Source organism: Kryptolebias marmoratus, linkage group LG12, assembly GCF_001649575.2.
Source record: "Kryptolebias marmoratus isolate JLee-2015 linkage group LG12, ASM164957v2, whole genome shotgun sequence".
NCBI classification, from domain to species: Eukaryota; Metazoa; Chordata; class Actinopteri; order Cyprinodontiformes; family Rivulidae; genus Kryptolebias; species Kryptolebias marmoratus.
In genome coordinates this window covers 20,280,724-20,300,434 of record NC_051441.1, presented here as the reverse complement: position 1 = coordinate 20,300,434, position 19,711 = coordinate 20,280,724, and the positions used below count along the sequence as shown (strand labels likewise).

The following is a 19,711-nucleotide window of genomic DNA, read 5'->3' as shown; positions in this document are numbered from 1 at the left end:
ATTATTTTTTCATATTTTTCAGAGAATAACTGACAACGTACGTAATTGTAGTATATCGTGATATATATCGTTATCGTGATATAAAATTATCCATATTGTGATATAGAATTTTTTCCATATCGCCTAGCACTACTCCAGTCGTCACAAAGTCGGCTCTCATTCACATAGTCGCGTCATTTTGTTTTCGTAGCCGTTTCATCTGCCGCTTCTTGACACAAGGCCCGCGCCGAACTTTTTCTCACAGGGGTTTGCGCCACATATTGCGTGATTGGACAGAAGTTATTGTGGGCGTGTTTATATGGAAAGGCCGGTGAGCTTTAATGGAATCATTTTTGCTTCTACTGCTCCGCTGAGAAGCAGCTGGCCGAGGCTGTTAGAAAACACAGCCGACTTTACAACTGTTCCAACAAAACTTAAAAAGATCACGTGGAGAGACAGTCTGTGACTGTCTCAGTTGATTCAATAAACACGTCTGGTTGGAGTGAGATAAGCAAAAGTCTGTACAAGGACAGGGACAGCAGCAGGAGAACCCCATTTTAACACTGTAGTAGGAGGGAGGAGCTTCCTAGGGGTTCTGATCAGATTCTCTTGTGGACTATTAACGGTGTGAGCGAAAACGATCGTCTTGCAACCGTGAACTGACATTTTGACTTCTTATGTGGTATGACTGAGCCTTAAGGCTGAGCCCGGCCAGCCTATAAAGGAAACTCATTTCAGCCCCTTGTAACTGGGATATTGTTCTTTCAGTCATGATCTTTAAAGTCATGATCCAAACCTCATGGCAATAGGTGAGGGTTGGAAGGTAGACAGACCAGTAAAGCGAGAGCTTTGCCTTTCAACTCAACTATTTCTTCGCCATGACAGACCAAAGCAACACCTGCTTTACTGGGGATGAAGCCCCAATCCAGCCATCCAGCTCCATCCTACCGTCGGTCGTGAACAAGACTTCAACATTTACGATCCCCTCCGCTTGTGGCAAAGACTTGTAAACACACATGAAGCGCACAAATCCCTCAAATACCTGTCAGAGAAATAAACATTGTTTTCGTGACAGATTTAACAAAACTCTAGCACGGCATGGGAGCCTCAATCTGCCATTTTTGGTGCTTGCATGATCTAAATGTGCCTCTGAGCTTTAGAATATAAAAGCGAACAAAACACATAGAAAAAAAAAAGGAAAAATAAAATCAATTTAGCCTAAATACTGGTCAGTGAACTTGTAAGAAGCTTATAGTAAATTAGATTTGTCCAGGGTTCATTTCCTCTACTAGATGCAGGACTCTAGCAGTAAATACAGTGCACAGAGGTGGTATTGTTAAAGCAAAAGAACTCCAGAGTTTGTCTTAGGGCACCAGATGCAAGGAATTTGTCAATAATAAATGCTTAACCTAATTAAAATTTGTACTCAAGACATTTCCATTTATCTCATCATTTGCCTCAAACTACAACATTTGCAATATCTATGGAAGATTTCAGTTTGATATCTAATTCTCCTTGTCATCACCCAGCAGATATTTTCGGCAAAGCCAGATTTGGACTGCCTGAGTTTATGAAGCTACGCCGTTTGTAGTCGTTCCAAAAAGGGCCTGGTGTTGTCCTGTCGAAATACTCTGGAAAGCTCCCAGGAAACTACATCATTAAAAGCATATGTTAATCCAGAAAACTAAAATACGCCTTGGCATCACTGGTACTTCACAGCCATGCGAGTCACCCATGCAATGGGCAGTGACGCAATCTTATACTGTCACAGATGTGGCCCTGCGCTGCTTCTGTTTGACTGGTGTGAATTACTAAAAGGCAAGCAGTGGTGGCTAAAAGAGGAAATTTTCTTTGCATCTATAGGCCTATTTTATAAATCTTTTTTAAGTCCAAACCTAACACCCCCCACCTGTTTCCAAATAATCCGCTGATTGTAGAATCTTCAGATTTCTCTCACTTGTTTAGTTTACATGTAAGTGACAATTTGATATGTTTGATATCCCCCTCATGAACACACACACACTTAGTTTCAACAGACAATACCCCTCCCAAAATCAGACAGAAAAAACGAACCATCCTTGGTGGTAGGGAGACGCTAAGGTAGCAGGCCATGTACAACAAGGTAGGATTTGTCAACTGCTGTATAAGGAAATTTAATAGGTCATAGGGGGACAGGTTTTCACTCAGGTGAAAGAGTTAAAGTATCTGGGGGTCTTGTTCACAAGTAAGGGAAGGAGGGAGTGGAAAATTGACAGGCAGACTGGGGCAGGGACTGCAGTGATGTGAGCTATCAACCAATCAGTTGTGGTAAAAAGGGAGCCAAGCCAGAAGGCAAAACATTCGAATTACCAGTCAGTCTATGTTCCAACCCTTACCTATGGTCATACACTTGAGCAGTGACCGAAAGAACAAGATTTGGACATTTGGAGGGAGGAGGGCGTAGAGTAGAACCGCTGCTCCTTCAAATCGAGAGGGGCCATTTGAGGTAGTTTGGACATCTGGTTGGGATGCCTCCTGGACGACTCCCTGGAGAAGTTTATCGAGCATGTCGTTCTGGCAGGAAACTCTGGGGCTGACCTTGGACACGTTGGCACATCCCCCACCTGTCAAAGTGGTATAAACTTCAAAACTGAGAAGTATTTCTCTTTTGTTAAGAAAATAGAGCAAAAAAGGAGGGTTTGTTTTTCATTTGGCCTAGACGTGACATAAAATAAAATGCAAAACTGAACTGAATAACATCTACAACTGTGAAAATTCTAAATAAATCAAATGTAAAACACTCACACCTATTTTCTCAGCTAGGTGAGTGCTAGTGAGCTGTTCATCCACAAGTGGAACTTATTAAACGCCTGGTGATGTATTTAACAGCGTTTCTTAGACGCCAGAGGGTATTTCAAAGTTCAAAGCTCCTGTGTTTCATGTGAACTCACTATTTGTGCTTCACCTTAGTGTAGAGTTCTTTAAATAGTATCTCCCTTTACGTTCTGATACATGCTCAATAATCTAGGTAGAAAAATCTAACAAGGTTGAGTCAGGTCCTTTGGATGATTACTTCTTAGATGATACTTTTCGTCTTTTATCCAAAAGACTTCTTAAGTTTCTCCGACTGAAGAAGTCTTTTGGAAAAAGACTTTGGGTCTTCTAATCGTCCAAAAGACCTGACTAAACCTTGTTAGATATCTCCCTTTACCCTCCTTGTACCCTGTTTCTGCTGAGAGCAATGATCACCTGTGACTAATGTGTTCTTTGTCTGGTTCTCTGTACCTGCTCCCGAAGTCAGATGCATGATGGTTCGGCACAAAAACATCGTTTTTAGTTACACCCCTATTATTTCATCAAATTTTTAGTTTTTCTTTGCCTTTCTTCCAACTCTTCTTCTATTTTCACTGCACCTGTATCCATCGAATAAGACACTTTATGGCGCTTCATTCAGGGGTTAGAAGGATAAATGATGACTAAGCTGCTGATAACTTTTAAAGATGAAAAAGAATACCGATCGCACTTCACCTGCCAAATAAGCTACTTGTTCCAAGTGGCATTTTTTTTTTATATGCATACACTTCATGGCAGGATGATGAAAGAGAAGCACCGATCTCAGCTCTCTGTGTGAGACACACTTAAAAAGGCTCAACGTGAAATGCTGTGAGAGGTTGGGTTGTTCCTAGTAGCGAGCATGAACTCGTCCTCTTAAAGGTGATGGTTGTGTGTTTGACATCTGTTGCAGTAATTGTTTTTTTTTTGTGACTCACTCACTGCATTCATGTATTAACATACAGTGTTGCACTGTGGTTTACTGAATTATCTTGGCTCATCTGCAGTAATAACACTGAACAAAAGCAAATGCAGTTCAGTGCTTGGCTCAGTTTGTCTAGGCTTTTGTTAGCAGGATTACTTGGAAATCAAATAAACATGTACTTGCTGGCAAAAAATAAGCATCTAAAAGTAGCAGTGGAAATGAATAAATTGAAACTGCACCTGTGTTACGACCCACTGGCTCAAATGGATGCAACACTATGAGAAGCACACAGCAGACAGGTGGAGTTAACTGAAAATAAGCTTTATTAGCTAAAATTAAGAAGTAGAGGAAAACCAAATGGCTAAACTGCATTCTGCGGCCAAGGGAGATATGAGAGAGGAGGGAGCAAGTCCCCTCTCCCAAGGTGAAGGGTGTAGCCCACTTAAATAGGCCGCACACACCTCCAAACGGGTATTTGCAGGAAATATGAGAGGGGACTTGCTCCCTCATCTCTCATATTTCCCTCAGCTCCCATTTGGCTGTTTTGATTCCCTCTACACCTTAGTTTTAGCTAAAAAAAACATATTTTAGTTAACTCCTCTTGTCTGGTGGGTGCTTCTCATTGTAATACATCCATTTGAGCCAGTGGGTCGTAACAATACATTAAAAGGGCATGCGGCTGTATTGCATTAATCGCAATATCGATGGCAGTACGGACTCACTGCGGGCCCATGTCGTTAGGGTGTGGCAACTCCTCAAACCAGGATAGAGGCAAATAATAGCGTTGTATACTGTCTTGCAGAAAGTTAGCCCACAGCTGTTGGAACTGGTCATTAAGCTCTACCAAATAAGCTCATGTTTGGAGTTGACAGCCAAGTTGATTCCACGTGTATTTGATTGGGGAACGATTGGAGGACCTGGCGGACCACTGGAGGATATCAGTCCTTTGACACATGTGGACATGTGGATGGGTGTTTATTTTAATTGAAATACTGTACCAGGGCATTGTCCTAGGAGAGGTATGATATGTGGATGGAGGATGTTCCTGACTTAGCACTGTCTCATCAGGGTTCCTTGAATCACTACAACAGGTGACCCGAAGTCAGACCCCAGCACCATGATTTCAGGCGTAATGCCGGTGTGTCTTTCCATAGCATTGGCAGGATTGGTCCTCTACCCTTGGCAGTGCTGTCTTTAATCATAATAATAATAATAATAATAATAAAAAAATAGAACTGAGATTCCTAGTTGAAGATGAACATGACACCACTTGTCGTAAGTTTATGCCGTGCCTCCCAGTTATGGCACCACTCCAAACACAGCATTCTCCGCTCTAGTGTTAATGACAGCCTACACACAGGATGGTGAACATGTACTTCTGTTGATGCAAGTCATCAAGACATGGCATGATTCAGCGTGTTGTAAACGGTTCTGTGCCTGTGTCAAGATGGCAGGCCCAGATGTCACGGGATGCCTGGTTGTCGATCCTCTGTCTTGTATGACCAGAACCTTCACGATGTGTGTGTGAATGTTCTCACACACCCACTGGACTGACACCAGGTCACTGTGATAACTGTTCATCTCATATGGGCAACTGCATGATACAGTCAGCGGCCTCATGCAAACCCTCAATGTGACTCCTACCAAACAATCCCAAGTTCTCGTAATGCTGTATGACATGTCTCCAAGGCATCATCTGGTAGACTTTAACTCACTGTTTTGACTGACTGATGCTCAAGCAACATGATTGTAGCATTTCTGATGCCCCAGCTTGAACAATTGGTGTCCAATCCTGGTCCTTGAGGGCCACTATCCTTTCATGTTCTAGATGTTTCTTAAATGAGTGAGTGATAAACAGGCTTCTACAGAAATTGAAGACTTGCTGAAGAGCAGAGAAACATCTAAACCATGCAGGATGGTGGCCCTCCAGGATCAGGATTTGACACCACTGGGCTTAGGCCCTCTGGATGTTCTAGAGGTTCCAGCTTTTGTACAATCAAATCATTTGCTGGTCTGCATGGGTACCAAATTACATCCGAATCACACCATTCCTTCAATGTGCTTAACTTGTTTGTTTTTTTCTGTGTATTTGCATGCAAATTGCCTCAGATATGGCTGAGTTACGTAATCATAACTAACCCATTAGCTCCAGTAACTACGCACAGTAACTTGTATGGAGTGTTGTTCCCAGCAGTTCTGGCTTTGTAGAACAGGCTAACATTGTGAGAGCATAACCCCAATTCAAAGCACCACCAAATCACCAATAATCAGGTTATGTTTGAGATACTGTAGATAGTTTTTACTTTGCAACATAGTTTATTAGAAACTCACTAAAACATGTGATGTTTCAAGTGAAAAACTTTTTTTTTAGCTAAGCTTCATCCTTTGTTTTTGGCTGCAATTATTTCTAGAAGACTCCTGTATTTTTCGCCACTGTCTTCCAAGCTGAAGTCAGGCTCTTAGGGATGTTTTTAAAATGCTACATAATAGATTGCAACTTTCATACACTTCTGTTTTCAATGCAGAAGGATTTAAAAAACTTAGTTCAGCTACACTGATGCGGTGTGTTGGAACAGTCAACTAATTTACAAAGTGAACATCGTATGTACAGTACGCTTGCAGAATACCAGCAGGTGGGTTGTTAATGTGATCTTTTCGTTTCACTCTGTTTCGTTAGGCTTGCAGATTTCCGTGCCACACGCTGTCCTCTCCGGCTGTCCCCGCGCACAGTCCTTCGATGATTGACTGCTGAAGCGGCTGCCAGTGAATGCTGAGCAGGCCGAGCCGTTCGAGGTACGCCTCCTTGTCCCGAGATTGGCTGCTGGACGGGGGCGACGCCGCACGGAGCCAATGTTCAACAAGCAGGACAGCGCCTCGTCAGAGGGCGATGAGAAGGGGTAAGACGGATGGTTTGTGTGGTTCAAATGGAACGTGAGGACGGAACACCCTGTTTGTGTGTACGTGCGTCCGGCTTTGATCAAAACATGAAGGGAAAGTTAGAGATTAACAATTTGACTGAAAAGACAGATGAAAGGAAAAGCATAATGGAAGAAGGATGGGCAGGTGTACTTACACTTTTATTTCAACTCAGAAGGATTTTACTTATGACTTACTGACTACAAACGTAACCAAGGTCGACTTTGCGTCAAGGTAGGCATATTTTTAAAAGAAGTAAAAAAAAAAAAAAGCTGCAGAAAACTTGATCACACTGCAATCCGCACTCACTACAGCTCACTCTGAGCTGTTAAAATGTGTCAAGTGTCATTTTATCAGTCTTCTTTGGGTCATCATCATGCTCGAGGATAAATCTTGATCCAGGTCTTATTCTCCTGAGGGCTGAATTGGGGCTGTGTGGTATCAGCTTTTTGATGGTTTTACTGTCTAACTAGAACTGCATGTGATGTTGTTAGGTAAGTTTGGGGCTAATATACTAACCCCAAGTCTGAAAAAGTTAAGACATTGTGTCTTACATCAATAAAAACAAAATGCAATAACTTGCAAATTTCATGGAACATAGTGAAGATGTATGTTTAAACTGAAACACTCTACCATATTTTTGAAAATATGAGGTAATTTTGAATTTTATCGCAGCCAGAGATCTCAAATAAGTTGTTCCAGGTCCATGTTTCCCTCTGTGAAGCTTCCCCTCTTCTCCTAACAACATCTAGGAGCTGAGGAGACCAGATCAGCACCTGGACTATTCTACTTCGAAGCCATTCTGTTGTAAAGGATGCAGTCTGCAGTTAGAACTGTCCTGCTGAAATATGCAAGGCATGTGTTGTTCTAAAACTTTTATAGACTTTTCTGCAGAAAGGGGCCTTTCCATATGTTTAAGCTGCCCATGCCAGAGGTAAAAATGCACCTCCATACCATCAGAGAGGCAGGATTGGCACTTAGAACTGTGCACTAACTAGACTGGATGGTCCTTCTCCTCTTTTGTTCAGAGGAAGTAGCATCCGTGGTTTCCAAATAAAATTTCCAATAAATTTCCGTTCGTTTGACCACAGAACAGTTTTTCACTTTGCCTCTGTTTATTTAAAATGAGCTTTGGTCCAGAGAAGATGGCAACATTTCTGGATGGTGTTTACTTCTGGCTTCTTCTTTGCACAATAGAGCTTTAACCTGCATTTGTAGATGACACAGCAAACTGTGTTTACAGACAATGATTTGTGGAAGTGTTCCTGCGTCCATGCGGTGAAGTCAGACCTCTTTAATGCAGTGGCCCCTGAGGGCCCAAGGATCAAAGGCATCCAATATTGACTTTCAGCCTCATCCTTTAAGCTCAGAGATTTCTCCAGATTCTGGAAATTTTGGGGCATTAATATGAACTTTAGATGATGGGATATTCAGTCCTCCCAATCTTTCATTGAGGAACATTATTCTGAAATTGTTCCACTATTTTTAGACAGTTTTTTGTAGGTTTTTTTCCACTTCTGAGAGATTCAGGCTCTTTTAAAAAAAAAAAGCTCTTTTAATACCCAGTCCTCTTACTGACCTCTTAAGTAATTTCAAAATGCTCCTCCAGCTTTTTTTTTATTTGAAGAACAGACTTTTACAGCCTTTTGTTGGCCCCTGTCCCATCATTTTTGAGATGCGTTTCTGCCACCAAATTCAAAATTATCTTTTTTTTTTTTTTTTTTAAAGAAAAAGGTACATTACATAGTTTAAACATTTGATACGTTTATTATGTTTCATTGTGAATAAAGTGTGGGTTATGGAAATTGTAATTCATTGCATTCTGTTTTTATTTACATTTTACACAAGGTCCCAACTTTTTCTGAGTTTTGATTGATTTTTATTGTGCAATCATTTTTAGACTGAAAATAGAACAAACACAAATTTTTGTTTTGCTAATGCATCATCAGATCAAAGTGATTGAACAACAAATAAATGAATAAGTAATAGTTTAATCATAAAAGTTATTTTTTTCTGTTTTGGCTGCACCCTCTTTAAGGGTCGCCATAGCAATCAAACTCTCATGAAAGACTAGGTAATTATCATTCCTGCTGTGTTTTTATTTTGTAACAAGGGCATTGTTCCGGTTGTTTAGATGAAGAGGGCGGGGCCTGTACTGGAACCAGCAGACAGGGAAGCTAGTCCTGTTTCTGCTTCAACTTCTGGGTTCCAGTCTGAGGCCTAATTCTATTTACAGTTCTTGGGTGTAACTCACCACACCAGTTTTTAAACTGCTTTTCTTACATCTCTCTCACTCTGAACTAATCGTGTCATGATTAAAATTTAATCACGTGCTGAAAAAGTTGAGAGAAAACTGTAAACAGTGTCAAAGGAAACAAAGAATCAAGCTACAATTGTTTTCAGAGAATCTTAATCTTAAATTAAGCTCATTCTTTCTTTAAGGGGGAGAAAAGTATTTTTTACCCTGTTCTTTTATATATATGTATGTGTGTATATATATATATATATATATATATATATATATATATATATATACACACATATACACTATATTACCAAAACTATTCACTCATCTCCCCTCACACGCAAATGAAGTTGAGTGACACTCCGTTCTTAATCCATAGAGTTTATTCTGATGTTGGGCCATCCTTTGCAGCTACAACATCTTCAACTCTTCTGGGAAGACTTTCCACAGGTTTAGGAGGGTTTATGGGAATTTTTGACCATTCTTCCAGAAGCTCATCTGTGAAGTCAGACACTGATGTTGGACAGAAGGCCTGTCTCTCAGTCTCTGCTCTAATTCATCCCAAAGGTGTTCTGTCAGGTTGAGGTCAGGACTCTGTGCAGGCCTGCCAGGTTCTTCCACACCAAACTGTCTCCTGTCTTTATGGACCTTGCTTTGTGCACCGCTGTTCAGCCATGTTGGAACAGGAAGGGGCCATCCCAAAACTGTTCCCCCAAAGTAAGGAGTATGAAATTGTTCAAAATGTCTTGGCATATAAAACTAAGCAGATGAGCACAACTCCTGAAAAACAACCCCATACCATAATCCTCCCTCCACCAAACTTTACACTTCGCTCAATGCAGTCAGACAAGAACCGTTTTCCTGGCAGCAGCCAAACACAGACTCATCTATCAGATTGTCAGAGAAGCATGATTCGTCCCTCCAGAGGACACGCCGCCACTGCTCTAGAGTCCAGTGGCGGCGTCCTTTACTCCACTGCATCTGATGCTTTGGTCTTGGTGATGTAAGGCTTGGATGACTTTCAGAACACTGGCGACCTCTGTGTACTACGCTCATCAGCATCCACTGAGCCACTCTGTGGTTTTACGTGGCCTAAGACTTCATGGTCGAGCTGCTGTCCTTCCCAATCACTTCCTCTTTGTTGTAATCCCACTAACAGCTGACTGTGGAATATTTAGTAGGGAGGAAATTTCACAACTAGACTTACTGCACAGGTGGCATCCTATCACAGTGCCACGCTGGAATTCACTGAACTCCTGAGAGCGATCCATTCTTTCACTAATGTTCGTGGAGGCAGTCTGCATGCCTGGGTGTTTGATTTTATACACCTGTGGCCGTGGAAGGGATTGGAACACCTGAATTCAATGATTTGGATGAGTGAGTGAATACGTTTGGAAATATACGTATTATTTTTGGCATTTGAAGCAAAAATGGTTTTTGCTAAACTTTTTTCTTCACCAATTTGAACAGCTCTGTGTGTGCCCATTTTATGGATTTTAAACCCACATTTCAATTTTATATGCAGGTGATGGTATTTTTTTAATTTTTATTGAAACTTAATGAAATGTACCAAATAAGGAAAGATTTTTTTCCTTTTTCTTCTTTCACTTTTTGTAATCAACAAACTCAAGCATGGTACTGAAAATTATTTTAATACCTTTCCCCCTTTTCATGATTTAATCTCGTAAACTTTACTTCCTATGTAATGGCAGCTGCCCGTGTGTGCTTGCGTTTTCCTGTGAGCTCATCTGCATGCACGGTCTGTGGTGTGGATTAGTGGAGTGGACCCGGGCTGGATTAGGAACATGGAAGGCAGATGGGGCCATGGGAAGCGGGAGAACAGCTCAGGACGCCTCAGTATATGACATCAGCAGGGGACTGCTGGCTGCTTGTGCGCATGTGCGCGTTTCCCACATAGTGTCACTTCACGGCACGTGTTCTTGTGAAAGCTGCCTCATGCGTTTGACTCCTCCCCTCTGATGTCTGCCTCACGCAGCTTTCCCCACACCGCTGCGTGCACGCATACACAGACAAACACACATGCTTAGATCGTTTCACCCAGCCTGGAGCACGAGTGTGGAAATAAAAAAAAGATGCCTGTGCATGTTTGTGTTCAGATGAACTCTAGTGCGAGCCATCTAAATATATCAGGAGACAGTTGGTTTTCACTGCTGCAATTCATTAAATATCTTAATGGTAGGAACCAACCATGCATTATAAACCATTTCCTTTAATGCTACAAATGTGCATTCATTGTCCTTGAATATCTAAAAATACCAAAGCATAAGCACTCTTACTATTATTTGCCTGTTAAGCTTTAATTTCCATTACAATATTTTATTTGCTACTCCTCACACAACTTTGGAAAAACCCATACAAGATAGACATCAGCATGTGCAGCTCAGCTGGTAATGGTATGCTGTGATTTTTGATAGCACTACATTGTTTGGTGTAGATGAAATTTGCAAAAGAAAAAAGAAAATATGTCAATATAATTTTGGCAAAATAGGTGAGGAAAGCTAGCCTTCTTTGAAGCTCTAGATGTCAGGCATACCTCTCTGTAGAATAATCCTTCAAAGTTTAAACGGGTCACGGAAAGTTACACTTTGCATGACTGAAATGGTTTTTTTAATATCTTTAATGGGTTTTTTTTTGTTTTTTGTAAAATGGCAGTTTAGGTTTTTGTGATTTTTGAAGGTTTTATCAGAGAATGTTCAATCCATGTGGTGTCACACTCTGTCTTGCTGTCTAAACATTGCAAAAAAAAAAAAAATCCTCACAGTCATTGCAATTTTTATTTATCAAAACGGCCTGCTGTCATCTATTATTATCGCAAAGATCAGTCCCAAATAAATGTTGGGTTTTATAGAAGAAATGTGATGTTCGTTGGAATTTAGGGCATTAGCTGCACTGGCAGCTTTCAGCTTTTCTTCAGAAACCTTCTAGTTAAAAAAGAAAAAAATCCTCATTAAATGTGTGTCAGCTTGTTTCAGCTGGCAAGTGTAGAAAACATTTTCCAGCTTCAGACTGTAAAACCGCGTTTTTAAAAGCCTCATTATTAGTCTGCTGTTTTAGCTTTCCGTGTTTGTAAGTAACATTTGCTAAAGTGAGACTAACAGTTTAGGAGTAAGTGCTTTTCTTGCTGTGCCCACTGAATTACCTTGTGGTGCAGCAAATGAAATTTTAACCAGGGCGCTCTGTTGGCTGCTGCTGAACTTACATAATGTGGCCACAGGCAAGAAATCAGCATTGCTTGAGTGTGTTGGCGACCTCAAGGCCTGGAAGTCAGAGGCATTCGCGCCATGTTTTATTTTATTTTAGAAAGAAGTGTTGTCCTCCCTTGTGATGTCACAGTCACTTTGCTCCAGTCATGCTGTCTTATTTGTTGTTTTGCTGCTAATGCTGCTGTGAAGAATGACATTTAACTGAAAAGATCTTTTCTATACGAGCACACTTTCCTTTACTGTTACAATTAAAATGGTCGGTACATTTTAATCACAAACAAAGAAATATGTATGAGAAGAAATGTCGGGGACATATAGATATGTAAACTAAATGTAATCAAATAATGAAGGGAAAGTGTTTGAAACGGAAGTGAAACACATAAAAACGGGGAATCTCCAGAGATCTCCAGAAATGTATTTGAATGTTGTTTTGTTTCCTGACGGAAACGGAGCTGACTTAGTGTTGGCAAGGACTGGGAAATAAACAAAGGCAACAGCTGAATGGCCAGGTTGATGAGACAGACCCTGCTTCTCAGAAACATTTCCAAGATTAAGCCACCTGTTGTTAACAAGCACTGCAAGTCCAGTTTTTATTTGCTGCCACAATCGCATTTAATGGCGTTTAGCCTGAAAAAAATCCTTACCACTTAGCCCTCCCTCTTTATCCCATGAGTCATGACTATCTCACCATCCATCCATCCATCCATCCATCCATCCATCCATCCATCCATCCATCCATCCATCCATCCATCCTCAACCACTTATCCAAGTTTGGGCTGTGAGAGCGTCAGTCAGGGAAAGAACCCCAGACATTTTCCTCCCCAGTGATACTCTCCTCATTCGGTGGGATCTGGAGTTGTCCACGGGCCATAGAGGATATATATACTCTCTAGTGACTATTGGTTGTTCCTCTGGGTCTCCTTTCAGAAGGAAACACCTAAAATACCTCCAGACAGAGGTCTTCAGAGGCCTGAACCACCTCAGTTGATTAATTTTGATGTGAAGGAGCAGCAGCTCTGCTCCAAGCTCCCCCTGGACGACGGAGCTCCTCACCTTGTCTTTAAGGCTGAGCCCGGCCACGCTACAGAGGCAGGATTTTGTTCTTTTGATCATGTTCCATACGTCATGACTATAAATGAGGGTTGATGGATTGGTAAACCAAGAGCTTTGCCAATTGGCTCAGCTTCTCCTTTGCCACAACAGACTGCCCGCTTTACTAAAGAAGAGGCATGGATCCATTGGTCCATCTCTTGCTTTATCCTACTATCACTCATAAACGATACTCTTGTGGCGCTTTCATAAAACACCTCAAGCCGGGACGTAGGCACCTTCTGCCTGCCTAGATGGGATTTCTGAATGAAGCATGGTGGCGTGGAGGGTTAAAGCCAACCTGCCCCTGATGTGCCTCTGAGCGGCCAGGCGAGGTAGCATAAGAGCCATAACAGTCAACAAGCAAGAAGGTAAGCTGGCTTTGCGGCTCATTATTGTAATGTAGCGATGAGATAAGGTCTATATGACCACCCGGCCAAGGGATTTAAAAAGAACAAGAACCAAAATTATTTCCAAGATGTGCCTGATGACGCACAGCCTCTTTTGGTTCCGTGACGCTTGCTTCATTTCTGAAACCAGTTGTCACATCTATGCAGGACCTGGCCAGCTCGATCAGTAATTTATGAACAATCAGAGGCGGCTTAAAGACGGACTGGTCTTTGCGTCCATTTGGCAGAACTGTTTTGTGAATGCGCCTGTAGATATTTAAACTCCTCTGCTTGAGGCCAAGTCTCATCCCCAAAGCTGAGGGAGTATTATTCCACTTTAATGAACTGGGATTCTAATGTGCAAAAACAAAGTGATGGGACTAAGCTGTAGGGGAAGCTCATAAATCTAATAAGAGGGATGTTTGGAAAATACTCCTGAAGTCTTATCTTGCTGACACACAATGCTACAGATGCCTCAGCTATATGCATTTTTTTTGGTTAGGATGTGCCTAGAAAGCGTCAGAGTTTTTAAGAAAGATGATACGTAATCAGCAGGGCACAGCTTCAATGCTTGTTATGTTCATGGAGGAGTTTTTATGCAGGCACAGACACGCATTGATTGGGATGTTCAGGGTTGAATTGTTCCTAAAATGAAGCAGTATTCCAGATCTGCATTCCAGATAACGAAGTGGATATTGTTTCCCCTTTATTACACATTATTATGTCTGCTAAAAACAGGCATTTTGTGCATAAAAGCCAACATACTGATTTTTCCTTTAAAGGTTTTTTACATAAATTTTGCTCCGGAACATCCCATTTTCTCACTCAGCGACTTTACGTGTGCACCTAGAAACTGGACTTTTTAATCACCGCGTCTTGTTTTTTTTTCTTCTTCCTCTCAGCCCAGTGGCTTTCATTCTGAGTCTTTTCTCAGAGAGCAGTGACTATATTAGGAACACTGTGACTCAGTTGGTAGAACTGACAAATAAGCTTTATCTGTTCTTTTTCTTTACGAAATAACAAACTGTCCCCTCTTAGTCATACCTTCTTCTCCTTGCAGTTGTGTCTGTCTTCTGCAGCATCACAAGCTCACGCTACAACCCAACCCTAACCCCTTAGCAATGTGACCTGCAAAATGTCAAGCAGTTGCTTTTTATCGGCTATTTGTGAGTGTCTGTCTTCAAATGTTTGATCATTTTGTAGCAGATTTATTTTCCCTTCCAATCTGCGGTATCCCGTTTACAGTTTTATTCCTCCAAAGATAAATGGACAAATTTAATTTTAAAAGAATACTTCACCTGCTTAATGGTTTTGTTCACTGTAGACTCCTCAGGGGGACTTTGCAGTCAGAGTGCATTATTTATCTATTTCAATTTCCTTCCTTTTCATCTACGGAGCCATCAGGCTGACAAAAGTCATGCCAGAGTTTATGTGCCTCCCTCTGGGAGTCTAAAGGTTTTATCAAACATGTTTTTTTTTTCTTTCTATCTAGTATTAGTTCCCAACACGGTTTAGGGCCTGTTCACACTGCTACAACTTAAAAATTCTGCCGGAGTTTTATGCAACACACCGCAGTTTTCACACGGTGAGTTTCACGGCCCCTTTGTGAACCCATAACCCAACAACCGCTCATGACTACCGCCCACGCAAACACACAGACACACACTCGTTAACATATTAAAGCCCTGGCCTTGTGACGGCGGTATGATAGCTACAGGCAGGGTCTCTCCTCAGAGAAATTGAATACCCCTTATGTCAGTAATGAAGTGCAACGGTTATCCATCACATGAGCTCCCGTGTGCTGTTTACACCAAGCCAGCTATAAAAAGCAGCTATCGTAAATCCATGATATATACAGCTTACGTGGCTGAAAGAAGATGCCTGTAGCTCCACTGTAAAGCTCGCTGGCACACAGCAGTCGTCGGCAGGGTTTGAACGGCTAACTTACAGAGATCTCTTGCAACACCAACCACCAAATAAGTTTTTTTTTTTTACGTGTAGGGCCAAGCGGGTCGGGAGGGATTACAGCCGAGCATTCCCTCTAGAGGAAGAAAGAGGAAAAGTCCATGATTTGAGATCTCTGGTTATACAGATATACAATCCTATCAAGTCATTATTAGAAACGTAAAGGTTGTATTACTAGTTTAATAAATGTTAAATCAGCTCCAAGTGTAATAAAGGATGAAGTGCCTCTTTAAGATTACTCGAAATGATAAAATAAAAATAAGTGTCTTAAGAGGCTCTAAAACTCAACCTTTAAGACCATCTTTATCAGAAAGTGTATTTTTATCTCAACAAGAAGGGATTACGGACCCTTTAAAAAGACCCTAACCCTATTAATCACAGTTCGGTGCGTAGGTTTGATACATACCCAGGTTTTGGGTTCACAATTTATGATGGGTTTGGTACAAGAGCAAAACAAACAAAAAATGCAAGTGTTCGTTTGCAAATGCAGTTTATTTTGTTTTATTTTAGACCCTCTGAAAAAAACAGTACAACAAACCACCATTGCTAGTGAGGAGGTTCTGAGGTTAAGTACAGCAAGTTAGAATCTACCAACTGGTAACTTCATTAGAAAATAAAAAAACAATCATATTCTGTCTTATTTAACCAAATAGATCTGTGAACTATGTCCTACAGGCCACATGTTAAACAAGAAGTTTGATTACCTCCAAATTTTAACAGTAGTTCTCACTTGCGAAGAAAAAAATAGAAAAATCAGTGTTCGTTTCAAAGGATTTGGTCTGAACTTGTTTCAAAATAAAAGCCAATTAACTGAATTAAAGGCTTAGCATTCTTTTAAGGAATGCTTATCACTCACTGCCTTTAATGCCACAGTTTCAGACAAAGATCATCTCATGTTGAGAAATTACAGAGTTGTAGCTGTTCTAGCCAAACCTTGAAAGTAGCGTAACGCACAATGTCGTGACGTGTTGATGTCATGTTGAACGTCTGTGTTGTGAATGACTCTCAGCTACTACCACGCCAAACGTTAGCCTAATGTCTCTAGAACTGACTGAATTATAGCCATTTTGTGTTGGCTGTTGTCCTTTGACTGTAGCAGCCATCTTGATTTGGGTTTACACCAAAAGTTAATCAGTTGTAGAGGTACATCCAATTTTTTTGTCTTTCCTGGAAGTTTTATTAAAATCTGTCCAGTGGTTCATGAGATATTTTCTGATAACATGCAGACAGAATTAACTCCAAATAGTTAAAGGCAAAAAAAAAACAGATTTTGTGCACTCCGCTAGCACTCAGAATATGAGCTAGGGATCAGTCTCAGCTACCACTACATCCAGTTGGCTCTGGAAGCCATCTTGAATTGGGTTGAAAACATTATTGCCTTTGGCAGCGGGTGATGATAAACTCAACTAGGTGAGTGCTAGTGAGGTGGCACTTATGATTAGTGTTTATTAGATGCCGAACGAGGTTTCAGTGTGGGAATCTAGCACTTCCTACTTCTGCTGCTGTGGCTAAAGAGGAACCTGGGACTTTTCTCACTGCTGATTTAAAACAAACCGCTTCTAGATGAGTGAGCCGATCACCTGTGACTTGCACACTCTTCGTCTGATTGCACTCAGCAGACCCTGTCACCTGTATCACGGCAGTTCATTATGAACGCGTACACCATTACACCCCTACCATCCACGTATCAAAGCAGTTCCATCTCCATCAAAGCACGCTCTGATTTGTCTCCACTGTGCGATTAGCACATCCTGTTATTATTTTTTTCTTCGCCTAGTGATTCACCCTCAATAATCAGTAACACCATGTTCTGCTTCCCAATAAAACATTGCAAAATGATTCATCACTTCATACAGCAAAACCTTTTCAGGTCCACCCCATGAGAGGCGCAGGATGACAGCTCCTTGATTGAAAAGAATGCACCACACTTAAATTAGTCAGAATGCTAAATTTGACGCTGCGTGTCATTAGAAAACCAGCCTTTCTTCAATGTGTATTTTGGATAATTGCTCTTGGCAAGTCTCCCATTCACTTCAAATTTGTACGGTATGTTTCTGCCTGTAGAGAAAGTGGTTTAAAATCAACAACTGCAGGACTGAACCTGAAGCTCCCATGGTAATCATTATGTAATTTTTTTCTCTCTAGTTGAGTAGTTTTCTTCTTTCACAAATATACTAATCCTTTTTTTTTTTTTCTATTCCTACACTGGGTTGGAGGCTTTCGCAACTTATTTGCTGAAGGTTTTTAACGCTCTTTAGCTGTTGCCATGGTGATCCGACATGTTCTACATGGGCGAAAAGACACCACAGATCACAGGTTTAAATAAAGTTTTTAGCATAAAAATTAAAGGCTTTTGCCGCAGCTTCTTTTTTTTTTGTCTGACGTTGGTTAAAGCATAGTTTACAGTAAAGTCATGGGTATTTTATTGTGAACACAAATCTCATGCAGCGCACGTGACTGATGAATGCACAAGTTTATTAGCTGTCTGTATATGTTTACAAATTCGTCTTGTTACCCTGCTCTGGCTATAGAAGCTTCACATGTGTAACAATGATAATTAACGCACACCACCCCAATATCAGCAGGATTTTGTCTGCAGTGAAAAATAAAGCAGGGACGACTTGTGCAGGAAACCCACCGTATGCCCATTTTATTCCCCTCGTTCACTAAATAACACAATTTCTGTGGTCCTTACAAGACATCTGTTACACATTTTGGTGAAGATACAACGGATTACAGTACTAAGTGTCTTTTACAGCCTGATTTCAGAGTTCTTTTCTTTGCAGGTTTTTGTAGGCTTACAGATCAGCTATCCTTCAGACTGTGTGTCAGATACTACCTCACCTGACTGTAGCTCAATATCTGTAACACTGACTGAGTTTTAGCCATTTTTGTGTTAGCTTAGGTCAGTTAGTTGTGATGGCCTCCAAACATGATCGTATCACATCTGACATAAAGAAGCAAACTGACGAAACTCTTGATCCTAACCGTGGTTGAAAGGTGTAGTTTAGTTGATGGTTTGATTAGTCCAGGGGTGTCCAATCCAGGTCCTGGAGGGTCACTGTCCTGCACGTTTTAGTTCTCTGCTTTGCCAAGAGGCTTCTGCAGAAGTTGAAGGCCTGTTGAAGAGCAGGGAAACAACTAAAACATGCAGGACAGTGGCCCTCCAGGACTAGGGTTGGACACCACTGGATTAATCATCAAAAACATCACCACATACAGTGCGGTCTTCCCTCTTTCTTCCCCGCAACAACTGATCACAAATTAGAGATAACTTGAGTCATGTTTCCTCACAGTTTTGCGCCATTTGTTAAATCCTACAAAGACTTAACTGATTCTTCTTAAGTAGCCAATTTCACACAGATTAACTGTTATCCATTTCAGTTTTCACAGAAATTCTGTTTTCATTCAATTCATTTGGAAGTTCAGATTCACCCATCGTTTTGGCTTATTCTACATGCCCTTTCTACATCACAGTTTACAATGTTTATTTAGCTTCTGGACACCACAGTCTCTTTGAGTACCACTAGAAGGATCCCTGAGTACCACAGTTTGAGAACCATGGTGTTATAGTATCAGACACATAGTCACAGCCACATATCTCAGTACACCGCAGAAATGCAAAAGTGAAAAGGGGCTGTTTCAGTTTTCTCATGACAAATTCGAATTCACAGTCTAAACCCTTAACTTTTGTAGATTTCTTATATTTTGATTAAAAATACAGGTTCTGTTAAAGCAGAAAGGACCTTAAAAGTACTAATCACTGAACATAAGTTGTTTTTAATGGAGTTTAAACCAAGTTTGATTCTATTTTCAGCAGGAAATCATACCAGTGATGTAGAACATGAGTGTGACAGCACTTATATTGACATAACTGTGTGTGTGTGTGTGTGTGTGTGTGTGTGTGTGTGTGTGTGTGTGTGTTCGTATGGCTTTTATGGGAAACATGCTTTTGATCTTTTTACCCCTCAGTGTTTTCGACACCCCACCACATCAGATTTATTTATGATGCTGAGACAATGACCCTCTTGTCACACTCAGGCTTTTCAGCTTCACACATGAGCACACATGGCGGCAGGAACTAGAGCAGGACATGCGAGCAGCTACAACTCGTGCGTTTCACATGCGAGTCAAGCATGACACCGAACGGTCTGTCAGCTGCGAGACG

At 41.1% G+C, this 19,711-nt stretch overlaps 1 protein-coding gene across 1 annotated transcript in view; it reads left to right on the top strand.

Annotated features, from left to right (window-relative positions):
• The window catches only part of LOC108247082 (thyroid hormone receptor alpha), a 94,977-nt gene that overhangs the window by 53,294 nt on the left and 21,972 nt on the right, over positions 1-19,711 (top strand). The window contains exon 3 of the mRNA XM_017434958.3: positions 6,393-6,612. Within this exon, the coding sequence (XP_017290447.1) occupies positions 6,566-6,612 (47 nt within the window). The 5' untranslated portion in view covers positions 6,393-6,565. The remainder of the gene's footprint in view (positions 1-6,392; positions 6,613-19,711) is intronic.